The 22,475-nt window shown below is 43.8% G+C and overlaps 1 protein-coding gene across 6 annotated transcripts in view; it reads left to right on the forward strand.

Annotated features, from left to right (window-relative positions):
- Positions 1–250: 250 nt before the first annotated feature.
- PHTF2 (putative homeodomain transcription factor 2) overlaps positions 251–22,475 on the forward strand; it is a 65,297-nt gene continuing 43,072 nt past the window's right edge. For 5 of the 6 annotated variants that reach the window (XM_068669881.1, XM_068669886.1, XM_068669884.1 and 2 more), the window contains exons 1-2: positions 251–403; positions 12,020–12,096. In XM_068669881.1, coding sequence (XP_068525982.1) covers positions 12,052–12,096 — 45 coding nt within the window. In that variant the 5' untranslated portion in view covers positions 251–403; positions 12,020–12,051. Of the gene's footprint in view, positions 404–2,121; positions 2,377–12,019; positions 12,097–22,475 lie in introns of those variants that run through there. The other variant, XM_068669882.1, reaches the window with a different exon arrangement.

Genomic DNA, 22,475 nt, shown 5'->3' on the forward strand with positions numbered 1-22,475 from the left:
GCGCCTCTCCTTTCATCCCGCCTCCCTCCCTCCTCCTCACCTCCCATTCGTCCTTTCCCCTGCCTATCACCCCACACCATCACGAACCGCCCATCAACCACAACCCCACCCACCCCCTTTTCTGATTGGACAGCACCGCCGCCACTCACTCCCCCCGGAGTGGGCGGGGACTGCACGGCTGAGGTGCCGCGGCCCCGCCCCCTCCGCGGCGCGCGCCTCGCTCCCCCCCGCCCCCCACAGCTGTTGCCTCCTCTCAGTCTCGCGCTCCCCGCGCTGCCGTTGGCGGAGCCGAGCGGACCCGAACCGGACCCGAGCGGTGCCGGACGGAGCCGAACGGACCCGAAGGGACCCGAAGGGAGCCGAGCGGAGCCGAGCGGTGCCGAGGCGCGGCGCCGGGCAGGCGGTAAGCTCGGGACCCCCCCCCCCAAATCCCCTCAGCCTCAGGGGGGAGCCGCGGCCGCCTCCTTCGCCCGGGGGGGCCGTGATGGGACCGGGGTGGGATGGGGAAAGGGGCTGGGGAAGGGCCCGACCCCGTGGCCCCTCAGCGGGGGCCCGCACGGCGGCGGTGGGTTGAGGCCCGCGGCCTCCCCCGGCCCGGCCCGGCCGTGAGGGGAGGGTGGCGGTGGGGGGGGGAGGGCGGGCTCAGCCCCCTCAGCCCCTCGCCCCCCTCAGCCCCTCAATTCCGGCCCCTCCATCCCAGCCCCCCTCCCCTCGGCTGCCTTTCGGCCCCTTCCCTCTCCCCCCCTGCCCTTTTTATTACCCTTTTATTCCCCCCCTCCTCCCTTCGCCCCTCACGCCGTGCCCGCCTTTCCCTGGGAGCCCAACGCCTGGGCTGTGCCTCAGCGTTTCCCTCCGTCGTGTTGTTTCCTGCTAAGTTCTTCACTTGCTATTTATTTATTTATTAATATTTTTTTTTTCCTGTGAGAAACAAAGGCGAGAGCGCTGGGGGGGATGGTTACAGGTAGCAGAGCCCTCCAGGTGTTGGCTGCTTTTGCCCTGCGCACACCCCGAGCGTGCACAGCTCCAGTGCATCGGGTGAAGCAACACTCAGAGCCCTCAGCCTTAAGCCCTGTGCTCGTCCCTCCATCCTTTACAGCCTTTACACACCGCTGGTCGCTTGAGAAGCCACGCCACCACCTTGTTTCGTTCCAAATCTGCCAGCGTCTTGCCCATCTGCAACATAATTAACCGAAGAAAGTAATTAATTGGAAAACCCGACTTGTTGCAAGGGCGTTAATTAAAGTTCTGACATTCTTCCCGATGAAACGGCCCCGCAGCAAACGCAGCTCGTGCCGGGGTTTGGGCGCACCACGTCTCTAATAGGAATGGTGTGTGTCATCGGTAATTTGCCCACTTACATCTTCCTGTTGATGCTGATAAACAGCTGGCAGTGTCTGTTTTATCAGGGAGAAGTGCAGTGCTTGAAATAACCTGCTAATCCTTGCCAGGCAGCCCCGGTGTCTTGGGCCGTGGTTAGGACGGTCGCTCGGTGGCAGGAGGACACGTTCCTGTCGCGTGCGGCTTGGTGCGAGGTGATTTTGTTTTGCTGGGGTTGGAGGCTAAAAGCATTTAGCGAGTAAAGCTCTGGGTTATAAATAGCTCTGTGGATTTGGCTATTTCTGGAGCTTGGAAGGTTTTAGCCATCTACTTTGATTTGCTTCTTCCTTTGTGACTCCCTGGGAAAGATAATCCTTTTCTGAGAAGCCTTATTTTTGTTCTAGTAAGGTGTTTACGAGCTGATGTACGTACGCACATCATACTTCTGTCACTTCTGATGGTTTTTTCTCCCCCCAGAGCTCTCCTGCACAGTATTCGCAAACAATTTTCATTTCTGCCAGCGAAGGTTGAGAGCAGTGCTTGGGAGCGGTGTGTTTAAGGTCCTGATCCCCTTTTAAAGAGGAACATTTATGCAGTTGGATTTTCTGTTGCTATGTTTTGGTGCCAACGTATGTTTGTGTTCTGGGTATAAATATTAGAAAGGGCAAAATAGACTCTGAGTCATCTGAAACAGAATTTGGAAACCTGCTTGGTTGAATCCAGTGTTTGCAGTAGGATGTTTTTCCTCTCTCATTACATGGAATGAGACGGGCGAGTCAGTTCTCCCGGAGCAGTTGGCTCATCTCGCCCCGACGTTCAGCCCAGCTGCACCCACGGCTGCCCAAATAGCGGTGTGGGTTCTGGGAGAGCTTCAGAGCGAGACACAGGTTCTTGCTGTACTTTGAGGAGCGTGTGGACGAGGTGAAGAGGCTTTGGTGGCTGTGTGGGAGCAGGTTGGTGGCTGCGGCGGCTCCTGCAGCTGAGCAGTGCTGTTCCCGTTGTAGCTGGCAGGGGTCACTGGAAAGCAGTGGACATCAGTTCTGTCCCAGGTCTCCCCAGGTGTGTATGCTCTCTTCCCGTGCCTTTTCTAAGATCGTGTCTTACTCCTTGTAGTAGAAACGTTGTGAAAGAACTAGGTATCATTTATTTTCCTTTTCTCAGGTCTCTCATGAGTGAGTGTGATGACATTCACAGGTGGTTTGGGGTCTTTGAGGGAGTTGTGTCTGTAACAAATGGCATGCTCTGCAGATTCAGGACCTGAGTTTGCATACATTTTTGGCTGGGCTTTTCTAAGGGCACAAGACCTCTGCAACTATTTTCTTTGTTGGTCTTCTGCTGTTTGAATGCCTCCTTTAGTCTGTCAGATGGCACTACCAAATTTAAGGGCAACTGAAAGACATTAAGTGCCTGCAGAGTGACAAGTTTTTGTGAAACTCTTGGCAAGTGTTGACCCAAAGTAACATTCCCACCAGGAGACAGAGGTTACGTGGTGCTTCAGGACTGGAGTGGCTTCTGGTTGCACACCGAGCTGGGCAGCAGGTGGGGTGGAGCTGCTGGGATGCTTGTTAGCAGCAACAGCCACAGATCAGTCACTGCTTCTGCCCAAAGAACAGTGCAGCCCTGCTTGTTTTTTTATTATTATTTTTTTTAAAACGTTATTTTCTGTTTTATGAAGGAAGCAAAGCTCTTGGGATACCTGTGCTGGAGTGCTGCTCGTCCTGCCTGTCCAAAGACAGCTGGCCACCACTAACTCTGCAATAGTGGTCAAAAAGGAGCGGCTTTGGAAGCGTTCAGCGTCACGTTTCCTTCTTTGAGTTTGTTGTGCTGCTGCTTGTAAAGGTCTGTGGAAGTGGGTGCAGGGGAAACAGTTAACTACGTGAAGAAATGAACCTCAGATTTGTGAAAGCAATGCAAAAAGCATAATAAATTGCCTATAAGGGAATCCTAGTTGCAATCCCTAGTTATAATGAGGGTTATAATGCATTGCTGTGTCGTGCTGGGGAATGTTTTACATGTAAACAGAACAATTTAGGTTGAAAGGGGTCTCTGGAAGTCACGTACCGTGTCCAAACTTGGAAGCAGGGCCAGCTGCAAAGTCGGAGCAACCAGGTGTGCATATATACAGACAGCCATGATGTTATCAAGAAATCTGGAAATGTAGATTCATTTATTTTTAGTCAAGGGAAGGGTGTCAGAGAGTTCATAGAACTGTTCTCTCATTTCTTAATTTAAGTGTGCCACGGGGGTTTCCTGAAATTCACTGTCACTGGGACCGCTGTTTAAGCGAGAGATGTGCTGTTCCGGCTTTATTCTCGTATCACTTGGCGTGGTCGTGGTAGACACGTTCCCGTGGGTCGGGATGACACGCTGCCTGGACTGACTCCAAGCGTTGGGCTGAACTTCTGTTTCTGCAAATAAATTTGTTGTTCTTAATGATAAAATTGCCAGGTGGGAGAAGAAACGAAAACCGTACAGCATCAGAGACGAAGTCAGGCGTGCCTTGTGCTTTGGGAGCTGGCCAGTGCCGGATACTTTTTGGGGTTAGGTGCTTGGCAGATGCCAGCCCTAAGACAGCTGAACAGTGCTTGGCAGTCAGCTCTCTTAAGGCACAGCTTGGTTTGGTTTGGTTGTTGCTCGTGCTCTTCCCTTGGCATTTGCAGCTGGCTGCTGTGGGGTCGGGTTGGGACCAACACTTGTATGGCCAAGTTGACCTTGGTGATCTCTCAGGTTGTTGTGTTCCAGGCTGTGAAACTCAAGGTTCCTTCAGCCGTGTGTGTTATTTTTTCCTCAGCGTTGTTTTGTGCTTAAATAACTGCTTTCTGCTTGAATCTGAGTAAAGCCCTTGGCTTCAGTGACTTCCTGTGGCAGTGGATTTGACAGCCTGATTGTGTTGCAACATAAAATTTCTCTGTTAAAAGTTTGGCTTTGCTTTACTTCCAGCTCAGACTCAAGTTCCCTGAATTATCAGAAGCTGTTATTTTCTTTACTCTATTTTCCTGTGTATTTATTAAGGTCTTACTTAATCTATAAGTCCTTAATTTTCCGTTCATATGTGCCTGTCTCAACAGGGGACTTTTAAAAGTGTTCAGTAACTCGTAGCCCTTCTCAGAGTGTCCCCTTCTCTCCCCCCAGTATTTCAGTATTCTTCCTCAAATAAAATACGTACATTTCTGGTCAGGTTGCTCAGCTAGTTGCCAGCAGCACCCTGGTATTTTCCTTGCCTTTCCTCGTCTCTTCAGGTGTCTGTGGTCTTCTGACTGTAGTGTGTTGAATGGAAGAGCTCGCAGAGCCACCTCGTCTCCTTCCCAGATCTGAGATTGCTGATTTTAAGGTCGTGTGGTGCAGGTAGTCCACTTCTCACCTGTCTTACAGATCAAATGTGCACTGTCGATACTAAATTCTGTTCTGATGCTGCCTATTCATTGGTAAAGTCGATCCATCTTAAGCTTTGCTAACGTAAGATGAGTTGGCACTTGGAAATGTTACTTCTTCGGTTCTCCTTTTCTTCTCCAATGCACGAGAGATTTGTGAGCATTGCTGGGCTATTTACAGCAGCTCGAGGTTTGCAATTATAGGCCAAGCTCCCTCAATTTAAGGACCTGGTGCTTCATTAAAGTGCTTGGCTGCTGGTCTAGGTAGGGGCAGGAGTGTAGGGTGACAGCCTGAGTTGGTCCCGGTTAACTTTGCTCAGAAAAGGTGATCCCTACATGGGAAGGGTGTGGGTGGAGACCTGTCTTGGGGTATTTTAAATGGCTTCAACACCCCCTGGGCCCCGCTGACCTCCTCTGTTGGCTCCTGGAGCACCCTGAGTGTCTTCAACAAGCGCTTCCTCCCTCTGGAGGCTCCCCTGCCAGAGCTTGGGCAGCCAGAGGAACGTGGGGCATCCCCAGCTAACGTCAGCTGTCAGCACCTGCTGCAGCAGTATGATGGATGTCTTGGCATGCCGGTCCCACAGAGGTCTCGTGGTTGGATTTCGTGTGAAGCTGGAGGTCCTGCAGTGCTCTCATCCTGCTGCTTTACCTGGAAACCTCAAGGAGCGAGCTGCTGGGGCATGCAGGACAGGACACTGCCTGCCTGTCTCTGTCGCTGCTGCACAGTCTGACACAAGTGAGTTAGGGGAGCATCAAGACTAGGAGGACTTGGTGTGAGTGTAGTTTTACTCGGCCTGGGTGCTGCTGTTAATCCTCATTATCCAAGCAGCCCATGGCAGCGAAGAACGTTGACCTCAAAATCGTGTTCAGTTTCCTGGCTGCTTTTTAAGCCGCGGCAGCGGTCGCTTTTCACACACAGCAGGCTATTCACAAGTCCTGGCCGCCCTTCCAAAGGCTCTTTGAAAGCCTGCGTCTGCTTTATCGCTTGCTCTGGTTTATCAGCGAGTTTGACATGTTCAAAAATGCTGATAGACGAAGACGTGAGCTTCCTTTGCAGAAAGGGCCCTGATTACCCCTATCAGATAGGCTTTCAGGCAGGCTGCTGTTCCATTTTTAATGACGGTTCTGAGGAGTGTGCCAGATACACGTGTAGGGCTTGTTATTCAGAAGTCCCTTGCTTGGAGCACTTGGAGACTTCTTAAAAAATAGAGTCTCAGCGTTTGCTACTGTATTGCTCTAGAAGGGTGGCTGCTCTGAGGGACTGCTGCGTCTGACAGCTCAGCCACTGGGTGCCTGAGCTGCTTCAGAAACTTGCCAGCTTGCTATTTGGAGAGCATGATGTCAAATCGCCCATTCAGGAGCGGTTTCTGACTTCCTGACTGTGCTCCTCAAGAAGCCGCAGCTCTGCCTTGCATTGCCTGGTGACAGCTAAACACAGCTCGCTGAAGAGCAGCAGATATTTCCAGTGAGTAAGGTTTCTCGCAGGAAATCGCCGGGGTACTTGGAACCACGAGGAGGAGAGCGGCAGCACTGCATTTCATTTCAAGGTGGCCACTGTATATTGGATTTTTTTTCAGCATTTCTTTGGGGTATTTCTCCTTGTAAGACTGCAAATGTAGGGTATAACAGGATAACAGGGTATATACATGTATATCCTATGTCTGCATGCAATATTCACTACAAACCCAGGAATTAAAAAGAGCAGAACTTGCCATCAGCTGTGTGCTGTTTAATTACTTTTTTAAAGATGTGACATTTTTAGAAGTGCCTTGTAGATCTAGGATGCTGACAGCAATTACTGCGTTTGGAATGACAGCAATTCTGTAACTAGCATCTCTTATAAGAGGCAAAATTACCTTGATTTTAATCCCCTTTACAGGCTTGAATTTTCTCCCCTTATTAAACAGCAGAGCGTGATTGAATATTGGGAACATTTTGCTATTGAATATGCACTGCGCCAAGCTCAGAAGCAAGTTCTGGGAGATGTAGGTCCTGACTGCTCAGCGCAGAGCCCTTCTCCAGCACTTTTGTGAATGAGGTAGCTATGAAATCATGCCATGGCATTTCAAAGGGAGCCCTGAAAAGAAAGCAGTTATGTAACAGAATGAGGAAACTTGCACAGACCTTGAGGCTGAGGCAGAGATCCCAGAAATGGCTGCAGGAGCCGCAGCAACTGCACACGATGTTCTTTTCCCACAACCTGAAATAAATCTCAGGAACCCCGATGCTCAACACTTTGCTACTATTTCCCAGACAGTTGTGTAATTCACTGGCAACACAGTTTTTCCCAGGGAGACAGTCATTCCCTGCGCTGTTCTCTTGTTAGTTTGCCCTTCAGATGTCGGAGCTGTTAGTTGTGGAAGTGGTGATGGCTACGTCCAGCCTCCTTTCTATCCAGATTTGTTGTTGTTGCTGGCCTGATAAAATCCTACAGCAACCAAGCTTCCCAAACGAATATCTCAGGATGTTCGATGCTTTTTTTTTTTTTTTCCCTTTTTTTTCCCTTTTAAATTTAGACAGAGTGAAGAACAGGGCTTGAGAATTCAGCCCATGAACAATCTCTGAAGAATGCCAGTATCCAAATTTAGCAGGCTTGGTGTTCTTTCTGGAAAGCAAGTATGTTAATTCCTTTTTATTTACAAGCTACCATGCTGTTCCTTTGGGAACCCAAGTATGTTAATTCCTTTCTGTTTGCAAACTATCCTGCAAGGCAGCGACTTGGGGGGCCTCGGCTGGCATGGTGGCAAGAGTATTTTCCTGCTGGCTGCTAGATAAAGTCCTTAGGTTAGCAGTATCTGATTTTTTTTTTCCTTCTTCCTCGTCCCTTTGTCTGGTCCACATTTTGTTAAGGTTAGCTGAAAGCAACGTGGTAACACTTCCTCCAAAAGGTGTGACAAGTTTCTCATTTGCTTCCGTACCATTTGCAATTCTGAAATGCTGTTTTGAGGAGAGCGCTGCATAGATGAAGTGCTTGAACAGAACACTGAGAGCATTATATGGCGTTTGATGTTCCTTTTAGAAAGGGAAGTGTGGGTTTAATGATTTATTTGTAATGCACATGAAAAGAAAGTGTCATTTGAAATACTGCTTCAGGGATTTAAGCCTCTTGATAGTGGCACAGCCCCCAGGATCTGAGTGCAGGAAGGAGACTCCTGGCGAGTGGCAGCTGTGTGTCTGCTGGGTCCTTCTCTTGTGACATAAGAAGTTTTCAGTCAGTAGTGGATGAATAATGTCACTAGGGCTTCTGTTCACTGTGCTTCTTAACTTCAAATATCACAAAATGACAACAGCCTGATGATAACGTTAGCTTCTCAGCATGAGCGGAGAGGGACCTGCACGTTTTGACTCAACGGTTGGATGGTGTCCTGACCGTTCAGGTTAGCACTGTTGTAAAGGAAGGAGGCTCCTTGAAACACTTGGTGGTTCACAGTGTTACATGCAGGAAAAACAACTATTTTCCATTGATGCCTTGTCCATGTTGTATTTTTAATGGTGTTCTTTTGCTCGTTGACACTGCTTAATCTTGTGTAGTCTTCCAGTATTTGTAAGTCATTGTTTTGGCCTTTGTTAGTCTGAGGACCACAGCTTTATTCTGAACTTCTTTCAGACTTCACATAGATTTTGTTTGCTGTAGGCTGTCATTTAGAAAGGTTTGCATTTATGTCTGGCCTTGGACTCCAGAACATTTTGGATATGAGTAAAGTTTTAAATATACTTATTTTGAATTTATTTAAGTGTATAGTGTAGTATCTAATCCCGTTTTAAATATTGTGTGCTGCTTGGCTGAGCATTTAAATAGCTGAAGACATCTAAATATGCGTTTTGGTAGCTTTTGAAGAAATTGCTCACTTGATTGCAAGGTGTAGCGTGTACTTATTTAAAGTGGAATGTAATTATGCTGTGAAATGGAAAAGAAACAGCTAAGAAACATCTGAATAAGGATCAACAAAGCAAGGTAGTCACCTGTTTTTAGTTTTAAGCAAGTAGGAATTTCATCAAAGGCTATTGCTTGTTATTCATAACATTAACAGTGAGTTTGATGGAATTGTAAGGAATGGCTGGGTTAAATGTTGCAGAGACTGTTGGGATCAAGCTGTGATACCTGTGTGTTCCCTCTTATCTCTGAAGTTGGCAGTATCCTTAATGCTGCTTTTAAGTCTCCAACCAGTTAAGATGAAGCTAATCTTGCTGCAGTGGCTCTGCACAAGATGTGCAAAAGCTGCTCCTTGCCCCAGGGCGTGCATTTGCCATACAAGTGAAACAAACGGGTAGGTGTGGGGAGGATGGGTGGAGGGCAAGGCAGAAGAATAGCAGTGCTCTGGTGGGGCTGCAGATGTGTATCAGCTGCTTGGCTTTGCTCATTCTGCCCGTTTGGTATGGATGAGCCTCAGAGCCCAGCCTGCAGGGTCTGCCTTCAGGATCGATGCCATACAGACTGTCAGCTGAATAAAATAGCAATTCACAAGGAATGTGCAGAGTCCTGAAATGGTCTCCGTCTCCTGTCGGTGTGCGGTGAGCTGTGGGCAGATGCGCAGAGTCAGAGCCGGGGCAGCAGCTTAAACGCCTTCAATTGTTGCCATCAGTTTCTCATCCAGATATGTTACCTTCAGGCCAAACGGATCAAACTCATTATGTTGTCTTGAAAATATGAAAAAAGAGACAAATCCCAGCCTCGTCAAGCAGAAACAGCGTCTGGAAATAATTGAATGCATTTTGTCATCTTTTGTTTCAGTGCTGCATCAGAAAGTGTCGTGTATCTCCTGAGGAAGGATGTGATATTTCCTGGTAGAGGCTTTTTTACTTAGCACGCCAGTCGCTGTGAGGCTCGTGAGAGACATCAGTCCTATGATCTTGTGATATCTTCTTGGCAACTGTGTGCTGTGGAGTTCAATAGTGCGTTAAATAACGCTACACTGGGCTGCGTGAGGGGCTTAATGGAGAGTTCTTTAAAAATATGAAAACTGTGTAATCTAAGTAACAGGTTTGTTGAAAGGAATCAAATAAAACAAGTATAATAAAGTAGTTTTATTACGGTTTTGTGATGTAACTGTTTCTTGAGGCAAAGGGGTTTTGGGGGAGCTGGAGAGCTGCTGCAAAAAAAGGGTTGCTGCCTTGAAAATGCCTTGGCTGCTCTCAGCCATATTTGCTGCAGCTGGAAGTGTGGGATGCAGCAGGCAGTGCTGGTTTCCTGAGCACTCACTGATTTGTAGAGGGGAAGATGAAGTTAATGTATCTCTTGAGGTAAAGCTTCCTGTGCAAGCTAAACGGTTCTTTCAATTGCTGCTGATAATGAGCTTTTCTTTGCCTGTAATTACAGTGGTAGGAAGCAGGTTATGTTGGATGTGGGAGGGCAGGTTGCTGTAGGAGAAACGAGAAGGAATTAAAGATCCTCTAAGTCAATGAGTTCACAAGGGAGGGGAAGATGAGGGCAGCAGGTGAGATCAAAATCTGTAAGGGATTCTTCATCTGTAGATTCTTCCACAAGCAGTGGGGCGGCCTTCGTGGGAGCTGTGCACAGATTGGTCATGTTATGTGCAGCAGTTACGGGTGTTTGAGGGCTTTGCTTTGAATCTGTAGTCCAGTGTAGTCAATTATTTTTATATTTAGGTTTATCTGAATGCTTGCAAGTAAGAAAAGAAATCCTATTTTAACCTTTGTGTGGGTGAGAAAGAAGGGTAAGCGGTCTGCAGTATACCAGGTTAGGCTCTGTTTTTAGTGACAGCAATATTTTTATCTTCATAGTGCCAATAAATTCTTAATCCCTGATAGTTGCTCTTAGTTAACCTGCTACTATTGTCAGAAACAGGTGGCTCAGAAACCCGGTTGCAGGTCTTGACACAAGTCGTGGCGTCCAGCTTTAGCTGACTTGCTGCGGCTTGCATGATGGTATGACCTCAGGGGGAAAATCACACGCTTCTCCTTGCTCATTTGCACCACGAGTCAGTGTGCTGAGAATTCTGAAATACATAAGAGGCTCTCTAAGCTCTGTCAGAGATGTTTCTTTTTATTGGGGTGTAATCTTCAAAAATTTATGAAGGATTTTGGAGTTCTGCTGTTAAGAATCTTAACGATAGTACCTTTGGGGCATTTGGTTTCTTTAAAAAAGCTTTGTGAAAGATAGAAACATACCGTGTTATGTTTCTTAGGGATTGCCAGGAGCAGGTATAAAATCAATCTATTTGTTGCAGGTCCATTCTGCAGTGTTTATAGTACGTATTCCAACTCAAAATACAGTCTCTCTTAAAGTAACACACTGTGTAAAGTAAGAGAACATCCACACGAGTCAGGGAGGACTGAATAAACTGGCTTCAGTGCAGAACCGAGTCTTCCCAAGGGTCTCCACCCCTTTCCAAGACGTGCTTGGAAGGCTGGGAGCATTGATGGGGCTTTTGTAGATGGAGCATTACTTGTGGTGTTCATGCAGACAGCTGTATAGGTAGTCTCATCGCTCCTTTTTCTTTCTTTCTTTCCCCATAACTTTAATCTCTCCCTGTAAAAATTGCCTACAAATTTAACAATTGCTGTTTCCTTTTCCTGAAGAAATGCAAAGTGCAATAGTACTGTTGACATTGTATGATGCGATCAGAAGCATCTTTATTCATATTTTTTGTTGAGAGTGTCAGATCCTACAAGAATTCTTGTTGCATAGTTTGGGGGCTAAACTACCACTATTTCTCCTCCTCCTCCGTTTCCTCCTCCCCCTGTTCTGTATCAAACCAAAATGCTGTTTGATAGCATTGTCATTAGTTTCAATGTTTTAAAAAAACCCTTTTGCTTGTTACCAATAAACAAAAATACCACTCTTGTTTTCTTCTTTTGACTTTGCTTTAGGGTACCGTGTTTATTTTGCAACCAGCAGGGTTATTTTTATGATCAGCCCTGCCTTTTTCTCTAAAAAATACCTAATGGTGTGCATGAAATTTTCTGGCATTTTGTAACATGTTTATTTCTTGACTTCAGATTTTTTGTTGTGGTAATAACTATGGATTGCTTAACTGATCAGAAAAGAAGAGGGGAAGTGCTGCTTTTAATAAAACTCTGAGATTGTCCTGTGATAAGGAAGCTCAGTCTGTGTGCCACTTGTGCCGTACTGGAGATGAAGGACAAAACTGAGGCTTCTCTTGTCCTGTAGCAGCAGATTCACAGCTCTCAGTTTTCTTAGAGGGAAGAAAACACAGCTAACTCTTACTTACTAAAATAGAAATGAGGCAACGTGTAAAGTAATTGTAGCTGTTCAGCATGTTCTTCGTGTAATGGGAGCATCTTTACGTCGTGTACGTTGGCCTCCTTCTGGAAGGTGGAAGTAAAGTTTTGTCTTTTTCTGTTAACAGCCTAAAATGACTGTGTGAAGTCAGTGGAATAAATGGCGTCCAAAGTAACTGATGCTATAGTTTGGTACCAGAAAAAGGTAAGCTTTCTCTTTGTTTTTATGGTGGCTTAATAACCCCCTAAAAGTTGGCTTATTGCTTTTTGTGTGTGAAATACATGTGTAATAAATACAAAATCCTACTGCATTGTTGGTCGGCGTTGTATGTGTGACAGTGAAGCTTTTCTTCCAGAAGTTAATAAATACCTAGTGACCATACCTTATGGAGTGGAAGAGCTTTTGGTCCGTTTTAAAAACCCCTCACCTCCTTGGCTACTTAGACTGTGGAAAAAAGGAAAGAAAATTTTCTTTCTTGGTATGATGTTAGTTAAGGTACTCATGAGGAGAAAGCTGTCTCTGTAGCATGTAAAAGAATCATTGCATTAACGTAGAGAGAAAGAATTACATTTTCTGCTAGTATCAAGGATCTGTGTAATCCAAAGCCAAGTGAGGTGGGTTAGAGCTCTTTAGAAGTCAATTAAAAAACAAAAACAAGTGAGGGAGCAGGAAAGAAGAGGAAAAAAAAAAAAAAAAAGGAGGTCTCATTTGGAGATATATCGTGTGAGAAACTCTAATGGTGTATCTTTTTGGCTCATGTTTGTAAATAGAATGTTGATGTCTCTTCCAGATTTATCATTTTGATGATTTCCAGTTACCATATTCTCTTGACATTAATATGCTAGTTAAGTCTTTTTAAAAAAAAGCTGGAATTTTTCTAAGTTTTGAGATATGCTTCTGTGTTAAGATAGAAATTTAAGGTGCGATGATTTTATAGCATTTTGCCTTGTCTCTCTGTGCTTTATTAAGCTATTTTCCTTGGACCTCTAGCTCTCTTTTTGACAGTATGCATCATATCCTTAGAATAACGGCACTGGTCTTTGAAACAGAAATTTTGGTTGACTTGTATTTCAAACAACTATAACTTCTAGAAATCTAACAGTACTGATGTGCTTTCCTGAGGTCTTTTCAGCTGTGAATTAAAGGTGCAATTGGAAAAGCAGAAAAATGAATTCTGGTTGCTTAATTTATACCGAATGCTTAACTAAATATTAAAAATTTGAGTATCATTAGAATTTAATGAGGATTGTTCTGTTTTTGTACAGTGTACTCCGTACTTTCCCCATTCAGGCTTTAGGAAAAGTATTTTTGCCTATATAATGAAGACTATGTAGGAAGGTTAAAGTACAGCCAGCCCCTCTGGCTTCTCACCAGTAGCTAGCATCTCTTTAATGGTCTGATGTAGACTTGTAGCTATGAACTTTTTAATTCTTACGTTAAAGAAGTCAAAAAGTGTATCGCTGAACTTCGAAACTTAGCAAAGTTTGGGAAGTGCTGTTGTGTGGCTTTCCTTCTCAGATTCACTTACCCTTTTCAATATGTACAGAGGTAGTTGGAAATCCTTTATAATATACTGTGGTTTTTGTTTTGTTTTAAAAAGATTTGTAAGATGATTTTTAGGAAGATTTAGTCTGACAAAATCCAGTGCAGGTTCTCATGAAAGGGAAAGGTGATGCTTATTACAAAAATCTTTAAATAAGCTGATTTTACCTGCTTCTACATTCTCTCATAAATTTCATTCAATCAAACTGTTGCATGCAAAAGCACCGAGTTGTGTGCCTGAATGGCCAGGATCTCGTGTGCAATGCTAGAGATACTGGCTATCAGATCCCCGTCATGTCTCTGAGGTTTTTTGGTTGGTGGTAATAAACTAGTCTTCAGACAGATCTTTTATGTGATCCGGCTTGATATATAAAGTGGTCATTTGATGCGAGCAAGAGTCTGAAGTCTCCATAAATCTTAGGTGAAGTTCCTGCATGTTGTCCGTTTTTTGTGGTTTGTTTGAAATGCACGTCTGTGTTCCTGTTGGACACACAGGAGAAGGAATGCCGTATGTGATATGCTGCAGCTTTCCACCGTCCTGATTTTAGGAACGCAGGAGCTTCTGCTGATGAGTCACTGAGCTGCGAGCTTACAGAGAGCAGAGCAGGCCTTCTGGTCTTGATATAAACAACCCAGTCCTCATTCTTGCTGTTCCCAGGAGACTGCCTCTGACAGGATACCTCATTATCAGCACAGGTCATTCTTTTAACCCTTGTTCTCTTGTTGTTTTACCCAATTGATTTCACACACGTGGTTCCACTTACTGCATTCATACCAACGTCAATATTTCCTCTACAAGTCTCTGCAGGTTTTTTCAGAGGTTTGCTCAGCCAGAAATTGCAAAGTGCCTTTATGGCAAGGAGTTGTGATGAGGTGACTACTGTTACTTTGTGAAAGACTGGGCTGTCTCCGGGTGAGAGAAGGTCTTGCATAGACCAGATGTCAGTGTTTTCCACGGTGTGATCAAAATTTAATTGCAACCTGCATGCAGTCAGGAGTCTGCTAAATGAGCAGGTCCCTGCTTTGCGAATGTCCTCGCTTCAGAAATGTTGCATCTCATGCAAATGTTTTTACTAATTAGCTTGTTATTTCTGGGCCCAGTTCAGTGAAAGCTCCCCTGGATCAGGCTGATAACTCCCAGAACTATTTAACTTTGCTCTGTGTGATCCTTTCCTGGGAGAATCAAGGAATTTTTACCCATGTAAATGATGGGAAAAAAATATATATGTCATAGTGTTTTTTTTTTTCACCCCTATGGATCCATTGTTTGCACTTAAGATTTCAAAATAGGGAATAGGAAGAACTGTGCTAGTGGCAAGTGGGTCCCAGGCATGTTTTTGCCCCTTCTGATATGTTCCTGTTAGGTGGTTGCTTATGATGACAAAATCCTGAACTTGGTGAACTCTGAGCGCTCTCAGTTTTAAAATTTTACTTCATATTTGTCAAAGTTTTTCCACTTAGCTTGCTTTTTAAATTTGCTGATTCCTCACTACTGTAACTGAAATTGAAAGAAGGGAGGAATCAATACTTAGCTCATGCTAGCAGTAAAACGTTGCTTCTGGGCCAAGAGAGAGCCCCGGTTGCAGTAGTATTGATCAAATTAGTGTGTCTTGCCTATATGATAAAAAGTGGAAAATAAAGTATTATTTCTTTTTTTCAGATAAATGAGTTATGCAAAAATCCTAATAAAGAATATGAAGAATTTAGAATATTTGTAGTCAAACATAAAGAAGTAAAAATGTATTTGAGTAGGTAGAGACTTAATGAGACTTAGATGAAATATTGAACAGATCGTTTACTCCTTGTTTTGTTTTCAGTTTGGATACTACTTCACACTGTATTTTACAGTTTTTTTTTGTATTTCACACTTTCTGTTTTTCCCATACTAAATTGCAAAGGTCTGTTGTCTTTGCAAAAGTAAGGCAGTTTTATATTTCTTTAGAGGAAAGAGTAAAAGCAGCTGCACTCTTCCAACCCTACTTGCACGCAAGTTTTCCAGACAGCAAGCACAGAAGTAACTTTACTCATGTGAGTCATTCTATTGTCTGAAATTGAGCTTCTCACACGAGGATGATTTAGTTCTTTAATTGTTTGAAAGGTCAGACTTTTTATTACATAAACTTGTTTATTGCTGTTGCAATAGATGGAGTCTGCAATGGTCTTACAACAGTCTTGCAGACTGTAGTCTGCAGTTTTACAGTGCGTGGGAGCTCTTGATTACTGCCTTGTAAAAATACTTGGTTATTTTTAATTGGGCCGTAGGATTTGAGATTGTGTATGACACCAGTTTGTTATTTGAGACGTGGGACCACATGGACGTAGCTTTACTGCTTCCAGCGACAGCTCACGTTTCCCAGCTGGTACAAGTACTTTGAAATCTGGACAGATAAATCCTGCTGGATGCAGGCTGACTGGGTAGAAAGCGATATAAATTAAACCTCTGGTGTGTTCCTGGACATACAGAGGAGCACAGCGCTGAGATGTTCGTGCGTCTTGGTGAGGTCAGACAGGGTTTGCCAGCTCCTCTTGAGTACGTGTCTGACGCATGGGTTCCTGCAGCAAAATGGGTGTGGTGAGGGTGTCTGGAAAGGATCCTTGCTTTGATCCCTGGCTGTTCCAAGCAAGTATTCACATATGCGTACTTCGGTAATAAATATCCCTAGGATACTGTGTGCCTATCAGGATACTGACCTTGCTTCAGGTTTGTGATTGATTGAATGTTATGGAGAAAATGGTCATGATGTTTCCTCATGACCTGCTCTAAGGGACCTGCTTTGGCAGGGGGTTGGACCCAATGATCTTTGGAGGTCCCTTCCAACCCCTACAATTCTGTGATCCTGTGATTCCTCAGGAAAAATGTCTGGTCCCCGAGTATTTTAAAAGATTGTCAGTAGCTGATGCTGTACCTCTCTGGTCATTCAGTTCCTTTCAACTACTTTGTGTGTATTTGAAGTACTGCCTCAGTAACAGAACCTCATGTTAAAAGTAATAAAATCAATAATAATCTAAAATACCACTTGAAACTTAAACTCTTTACATTCATTTATTATAATACTTTTAAGGCTTACAGATAATTGTAGACGTGCAGTTTCTGGTCTGGTTTCCAATTTGGTGGGTGTATGTACGGTAAAAACAGAAATTTACCCTTAACAGCTCTTTGATTCTCAGTGCTCACAGAAGACTCGCCACTAAAACGGGAAGCCATACACAAATTTGTTAATCATGCTGCTGGAGAAAATTAAGATGTTTCTTCTCTGGGGGCTCTTTGTTGGTGAAGGCAGAGTAGAACTTAATGAGGCTGAATCCTGCATCTGATTGCATCTCGCTTAACTTTGCCAATGGAGCTTTGTGCTGCCCTAGGTGTCCTTCGGGTACTGCTGTTAAAGGGCACAATAAAACAAATTAGATGTTTTCTCTGTCATGGTTTTAAAGGGCAAAATTAGAGTTCTAATTGCATTAGGACCTGTAATATTTAGTGTTTTACAGCTCATTAGTTTAAGATTATGTTTGACAGCTTAATAAAGAAACAAACAAATTATATCATACCCTGAACCACCTGATTTCCTTCTTGGCACTGAAACCCCATGATGCATTAGTGACCCTAGCGCTGAAAACAATTTTTGCCAGATGGTGTAGGTATATGGCTGTACTTCTGAGGACTTTGGATGTTGAAATTACATCAGCTCGAAAAGGTCAGCCTTGGAGTGCCAAAACTTGACAAGTACTGGAGCTGACTGTTTCTGAAAGTGATATCCCCTGGGCTCAGTGTTGGGGCCAGTTTTATTTAATATCTTTATCGAGGGCCTTGATGAGGGGAAGTTTGTGAGTTTGAAGATGAGTGGGTTTGCAGATGACACCAAACCTTCAGTGAGTTTGCAGAGGACACCAAATTGGGCAGGAGTGTTGGTCTGCTCGAGGGTGGGAGGGCTCTGCAGAGGGATCTGACTAGGCTGGGCTGATGGGCTATGTCCAAACACAAGACAGCTAAATACTGGGTGCTGCCCTTGGGGCACAACGACCCCATGTAGGATTATAGGGTTGTGGAAGAGTGGCTGGGAAGTTGCCTGTCAGAAAAGGACCTGGGGGTGTTGGTTGACAGCTGAACACGAGCCAGCAGTGCTCAGGTGGCCAAGAAGGCCACCAGCATCCTGGCTTGTGTCAGGAATAGTGTGGCCAGCAGGACCAGAGGGGTGATTGTCCTCTTGTACGTGGCAGTGGTGAGATCACACCTCATGTACCGTGCTCAGCTTTGGGCCCCTCACTACACGGATATTGAGTTGCTCAAGGGTGTGCAGAGGTGAGCAATGAAGCTGGTGAAGGGTCAAGAAAACATCTGGGGAGCAGCTGAGGGAGCTGGGGCTGTTGAGTCTGGAGAAAAGGAGGCTGAAGGGAGACCTCATTGCTCTCTACAACCACCTGAAAGGAGGCTGCAGTGAGGGTGTCGGTCTCTTCTCTCAGGTGACAAGCGATAAGACGTGAGGCAACAGCCTGAAGTTGTCCCAGGGGAGGTTTAGACTGAGGCTGAGGAAGAATTTCTTCACAGAGAGGGGAGGCAGGCATTGAGCAGGCTGCCCAGGGGAGCGCAGTCACCTTCCCTGGAGGTATTCGAGATGTGTGGATGTGGCATGAAGGGACGTGGTTTAGTGGTGGACTTGGTGCTGTTAGGTGATGGTTGGCCTTGGTGATCTTAAGGGTCTTTTCCAACCTAAAGAACTATGTGATTATGAAAGCACTGAGAGGAAAAATGCATATTTAGCAAAGTTGTCTTCTATGCAGCACTGAAATTGGGTATTGAAGCTGTCAGCTGACCAAAAAGTGGGGGTTACCTTCAGCACCCTGTTTTTCTGAAGAAAGTCTTGTTTGTGAATCTTATGCAGGGGATTCAGAATCACCCAAAACTACAGTGTGGTTGTACAAAGCAGTCTCACATCTTGCCTGGCTGCTGGCTCCTGTGCCTGCTTTGCTTTCCCACAGACATCCGTGCACTTCTCTGGTGAGTTTGGTCATGGACCTAAACCAGTTAAAACTCAGACTGAAGGAGCTGAACCTGTCTGTGAGAGGGTGAGCTGCAAACCCCTCTGTTTGTAACAGCAATTCTCAAATTGTTTCGCTATGCCTCATGAAGCTATAATCTAGCATTTTCTTTTCTCTTCCTGAGAGAACTGAATTATCTTTCAACCACACACAAGAATGTGCTGGCACAAGGCAGGGGCGCTGTGGGAAGTGGAAATAATCAGGGGCGTAAGGGCAGTGCTGTTACAAAATCAGAGTGGCAGTGCTGGTGAAGCTGCCGGATTTTCAGTGGTCTTCAGGGAATGAAACTGAGCAGCGAGGCTGTCAGAGTGGTTTTCTTTTCCCAGTTATTTCTCAAGGCTGTTTTGTTTTGTGCAAGTACATAATTGTAAGAAAAAATATCGCTCTCTGTCCAGCTCAAGTGAGACACAGCACTTAGGATGCTACGTCCAATTTTGGGCTGCCCAGTGCAAGAAAGGCATCGATACACTTTGGGAAGCTCGATGGAGGGCCACCAAGATTGTCATGGGGCTTCTTGCCTTCAGAAGAGAGGGCAAAGGGGACAGCATAATGCTATTGTAACTGCCACCTTGGGTGGCTGTGGAGAGGACGGAGCCAGGCTCTTCTCAGAGGTGTGCCGGGACTGCATGAGGGGCAATAAACACAAGTTGAATTGGGGGAAGTTCTCATTAGGTGTAAAGAAAGAAAAATGTTTACCACGAGGGTTGCCAAGATGGGATCCCAGAGAGGCTGGAACTTCGGAGGTCTTCACATCTTCCTTGGGTGAGCTCTTGAGCAACCTGACGTAACTGGAGCTGCTCTGCGTGACGTCCTCCAGAGGTTCCAGCCTCCATGGTTCTGCGATGCCTTTGGTCAGACAGCTGAAGATGAGTAACGTGACGATGAGGGGTTGCACTGTGCTTTAGCGGCAGATGGAATCCCGTTTTGTTTGTGCTCAGTGGGCATTTAAGCCACAGAAATGGGATCTAAAGCTACCTCTGGCATCCAGTGTACGTCACGAGGAAATGGCTTAGGGTAGCTGTTGGTCAGCCCTTCACTGCAGTTCCAGCTGCCAGCTGTTTCCAAATATTCTTACACATATAGTTTTATTTAATTGTGAGATGAAAAAAGTAGGTTTCATGCTCTTAGTAGATACGCCAAAATCTGTAAACCTCTACTCAGGGCAATAAGTAAAGCTGGCTGATGTTAACAAGAATTAATTTATATTGACAGATGCAGAAAAAGCATTGGTACATAGTTGATCAATGTTCTCTCCAACAGAAATAATTACACTGCTGAACTACAGGATTACTGCCTTTGCTGCAATGTGGATCAGTTCATATAAGAAATAAAATGGGGTTTAAAATAACTTGTAATAAATTTGTTCTGTGCTTTCAGAAAACAAAAATTTATGATATTGATAAGTACATACTTCAACATGAACTAAATCTGAGGCATTTTAGTTGTTTAAAATCAATATTATTTGCATAGAAATGTATACATCAGTTAATATTAAAAACATCCTGATACAGAAGTTAATACAATTTTTGAAGAATGGTGACTGTAAAAAGCAATAAAAGTGTATTAGCCAGTAAGTTAATGCTAAATATTTTACTAAGGTGTTAAAGACTTAATTTCCTTGGTAGACAGACCAAAGCAACTTCGTTCTTTATTCTCCAATTTCTCTATCTCGTATCTTTTGGATTTGTAATAGTATTATAGTGTTGTTTATCAAAATGTTTAGAGGTTTTAAAGGACAAAGCTTTAGCATGCAGGTTTCATTCTGGGTAAATATTAAAGTTTTAAGATCCAGCAGGGAATGCTATGTATTCTTTGGATTATAATCTTTGCTAGCCTGCTTTGTCATAAATTATAAATGTCTCCTGAAATATTGATCAATTCCATTAGAATCAGAAGGCTTTGTGAGTATTGGGCTACATGTTGATACCATCACTACATTAGCTTAAAGTGAATATCAGTGTCCTTCACAAAGCTCAAATTCGGTCTCGATGCAAACGTGGCCTATCGATCAGCTTCTTATGAGACAGACACCGGGAAGAAATAATACGCAGTGCAGACCTTCTGAGTAGTGAGCTTTATATGAAATCAGAATTAGCTGTTTTTGGTAACTTAACTTCTTATTTAAGCTAATTGCTGTTATTTGTTATAAAAACAAGCCATAAAGATGTCAAATTTTAGATAAGTAAGGAAACACGATCAAATGCTTTCTGAGGTATTTGATTGGGAAGGAAGAAGTGCAGTTGTTTTAGATAATTTCAAGCTGCACATATCCCCAGCAAATGTTATGAGGGGACTGCACTTAAAGGATCTCAAAATTATTTATACTTTATAGCTTTGTCAGGTGAGTTTAGTTTATTTTCCTCAAAAGGGGGAAGGAACTTGTTTACTTGCATAGTTTAATATCCCCTGTCAAGTCATGTACCACTGTATACATATATTATATATTTCTTGACAATTTTGAGGAAAAAAAACATTTTTTTTGAGCAAATCTATTTTAAAATTTGACTCTGACTCTGTTAATTAAGGATGCTACCCTCCAAGTTTATTGTTGCTTTTCAAATTACACAACCTAGCTGTGCTCACGTGAAATAGTGCAATATAGAAGCAGTAATTACCTATAATAGTTCAAAGCTTAGCTCATTTTATCGTCTCTCCTGTTGCTGAGAAAGGTTTGAAATATATGAACACATACGTATATATGTGGTTTAGCGAGCCCAATGGATTTTGATGTTTTCAATAAGTTTTCACCATAAGAAATATTCTTTTGGAAACTGGAATAGTGGGTTATGGAGCATTTTCCCATTTAAATAATTTTAAAAAATGAGCTAAAGTATTTCTAAAAGAATCTAAAAGCATTAAAAATGCGTCAGTCCCTTCTAGGTGGAACTTCTAACAGGCCACCCACACTTTATTTTTTTTTTCTTAATGTCTCTCTGGCTACACCTGAAGCAATGCTTTTCCATTGTGAAAGAACACAGGCAGGATTTTCAGTCTTTGCATGTAATCCCTTATGTGCCGCAACTTGCAGCAGCTGCGTGGAGAATTGCTGTTAACTCTGCGAGTACACAAAGGAGCAGAATTCCTTTCATCTTCTCAGCTGGGCCTTCAGTGAGGCAAGGTGTCTCGATGACTGAACATTTTAGAGGTAACTGATCTGGATAGGATCTTGGCACTGAGGAAGCCTGTGATGCATGATTAAAACGAAATTTGTATAAAAGAACATCTGCTAGTTGATCCACTTCTGCTACAGGAAGGCTGTACCATAGTTTATTCTACTCATAGCATATTATCAACAGGTTCCTGCAACAGGGAGGGTACTGCTGCTGATCCTTGGTGATGAAAGATAACTTAAATTAACAGGCTATTAAAAAAGAAATCAAGGAAGACCTTTTTTCTTTTTTTTTTTTTTTTTAAGGTTAATTTACTTTCTGCCAAATCCTTAACAACCAAACAAAAAGCTATAGAATACAAACTTCACTTCGTGATCCCTTTTGATTATTTAAGTATTTTGTAAATTAGAATAAGTTTCTGTGATAAAGCTGATTAAAATTAGGATAATGTTTTATATTTTGCTTAAGAAAAAGAGAAGCCCAGTTGTAGACTGGACCAATGGACTGAAAATACCAGTGACAGACTATCGTACAAATAGTCTTGCACAAAATCTTGAACAGATTATAAAAGCATTAGTTGTTGTACAGTTAAATTGGATTGGAAGTTAAATTGGACAGTTTGTAGACTCTTATACTTCCTTGAGGGATACTGCAGAACCTGTGGGTATAATGGACAAGAAAGTCTGGGCAGGGTTGGTAGCTTCAGGAATGTAAAGGTATTTGAGTGAATTTGGGCCTTCCCATCAGTTTAACGGGTACAGGCACAGGAAACTTCAACACCTACAAAACCCTGGGGACAGCTGCATATAGATAGAAAGCTTGCTTTGATCAAGTTTTCTGTATATTTAAATTCTTCATGCTGGAAGTGTGAACAGTCTTATCTCTAGAAGCTTCTTC

The sequence above is a fragment of the Anas acuta genome, chromosome 1 (assembly GCF_963932015.1).
Source record: "Anas acuta chromosome 1, bAnaAcu1.1, whole genome shotgun sequence".
Taxonomy (NCBI): domain Eukaryota; kingdom Metazoa; phylum Chordata; class Aves; order Anseriformes; family Anatidae; genus Anas; species Anas acuta.